At 40.4% G+C, this 2,225-nt stretch overlaps 1 protein-coding gene across 1 annotated transcript; it reads right to left on the bottom strand.

The window, feature by feature from the left end:
• Window positions 1–506: 506 nt before the first annotated feature.
• On the bottom strand, window positions 507–1,409 carry LOC138492956 (taste receptor type 2 member 9-like). The gene has a single exon (XM_069620238.1). The coding sequence runs from the start codon at window positions 1,407–1,409 to the stop codon at window positions 507–509; it is 903 nt and encodes a 300-aa protein (XP_069476339.1).
• Between the last annotated feature and the right edge of the window lie 816 nt (window positions 1,410–2,225).

The raw sequence follows: 2,225 nt of genomic DNA on the forward strand, positions 1-2,225 counted from the left end.
GCACGTTTTATACTGTTTGTGTACTCTGCGGCTTCTGTTTTGGCTCAGGCCATTCCAGAGGCCGAATAGCATTATTGGAAGCGAACATGGAGCTGGGCCTGTGCAAAAGGTGTCACAATATATATAAGCACAGGATTTATTGACCTTAATGAATTATCTGTTGAAAAAATGCAGTTGTGCAAACAGCAAAGCTCTATAAATTGGTATTAGTCATTTTGATGATTTTTTTAGTTGAAAATAACTGATTAACTAATCACTTGTCCCCCTCCTGGCTTCTTCAACATTCTTACAAAATGCAATGGATTACAATTCGCACTAAAAGATACATTTTTGGTGTTCTGCTTTTCTAATTACAAAACAACATAAATAAATTGAACATGAAATACAAGCATGTTTTGCAAAAAATAAATAATAATAATTTGCAGAAGGTGGGGAGCAGGAAGGACACATTAATATAGGATGACAAGTCAGTATTACATTTAAGGTCACTTCATTGGATTAGTTCATCACTTCCTCCAAAGTGTGAGGGCCTTCCACAGTGCATGCTTCAATTTGGTGTTTCCCAGAATCAGGATAATGGATTGTGTGGGAGTAGTGGAGACAATGATGAACCACAAAATAAAGAGCAACAGAGATCTTGTTGTAAACAGAGTAAAAAGGTGGGCCACTGAACATAAAGTACAGAGCAAAAGAAGGGACCCAACGACTTTTGCTGCGCCAAAATGAGCCTCCAGCCTGGGTTGGCTGAACCCTATCTTCTCCTTCATCCGTCGGGTGTGTCTCTTTAGGGATATAAGGATGAGACTAATGGTGGTGATGCAAAACAACGCAGGCAACAAGAAGCCGAGCAGAGTAACTACAACATCATAGGATTGATTCAATCGTAGTACTCCATACATGACGGGTGCAGAAGCTGTGACATTAGCTGTAGGGGGCTGTGGCGATTCTCTGTATGAATACCAGTACACAGGAATACTGATGACACCGGATCCTACTGTTTTTCCCAGGAGCAACCACGGCACTATCTTGGAGATCCTCAGCTTTAACCAGGAGGAGATGGGGTGGCTGAAGTCCACGATCTTCACACAGTAGAAGACACAGAGACCGGTGGTGAACCAGAAGGTGCAGCTTCCTGCCCAGATTTGAAACTGAAATATGACTGGAGTCCCATGCTCCATTACATCTCCATTGTTCCATATCAAAGGAAAGCAACAGTCTATTAATACTGTACATTGCAAACAGGTGCAGGAGGTGCCCAGAGCCAAAAAAATTAGATCACATGTGTTCAGTTTTCTGCCTTTTGCCCAGTTCCAGAGATTGAATGCCACGATAAATGCACTAGACAGTACACCAAGCGTGTTTAGTATGACAGTGATGATAAAGTATTCACTAGTAATCACAAGTGCCATGTTCAATAATATGTGCAGCTCCCTGGGAGACTTCAGAGAGAGCAGTGCTGTTATCTCCAGGTCCTAGGTCCAAATGGCATTAACAGGGACACATCATAGACTCGTGACACCTGCAGCTGCTCCAGGTGTAAATTACCACTGACATCTTCCTCCTCGATGCCTATGGACCTGGAATTGGATTGATGCAAATCTGGTAGGTTTCATGTTACTCTGTCTAAAATGCTAACACAAAGCCAAGACATATAGCTTAAGACCTCAGGGCACTGTTCTGCATTATGACATATTTGTTCTTAGTTTAGTTTACTATGTTCAGAAATTATTTAAGATATGAATCTAGGCTATATTTTAAATATATACTTCAGAATGTGTAACATATTTATGTTCTATAAGTACACAATTAAAATTAATGGAATACAAACATGTATCAATAAATTGGTATTGCAAAGCATTTACTCCTTACATTATAGATGTTGTGTTTGCATCACTTAATAGCCTTAGCATGTCTCTTCACACAGAGGTATTTTTTGTCGTGGAGTGATTCCACTCACAAGCACTGCTTGTCACCTTCCCATCAAAGTAGGTTTAGGTTTGAAGATATTCCAGGGCTAAAATAAAACCAGCCTGATAGCCCCAGTGTGCCTCTCTATTTATATATTTCTCTCCTTCCTGAAGTGTAAACCACTGCCAAATGTGTTTGGATCACTTAGATCTATATAAAACATTGACAAATTTCAGGTGTAGGGGTCAAAAAGTACCATCAGCTCTAGTATAGGTCATGTCATAAAGGGCTCATCGTGCAGGGATCACAACACCTGG

The sequence above is a fragment of the Ambystoma mexicanum genome, chromosome 10, assembly GCF_040938575.1.
Source record: "Ambystoma mexicanum isolate Mex_15411 chromosome 10, UKY_AmexF1_1, whole genome shotgun sequence".
Taxonomy (NCBI): domain Eukaryota; kingdom Metazoa; phylum Chordata; class Amphibia; order Caudata; family Ambystomatidae; genus Ambystoma; species Ambystoma mexicanum.

Coding starts and splice junctions, on each gene's coding strand:
- LOC138492956 (XM_069620238.1), bottom strand. CDS start 1,409: ATGGCACTTGTGATTACTAGTGAATACTTTATCATCACTGTCATACTA.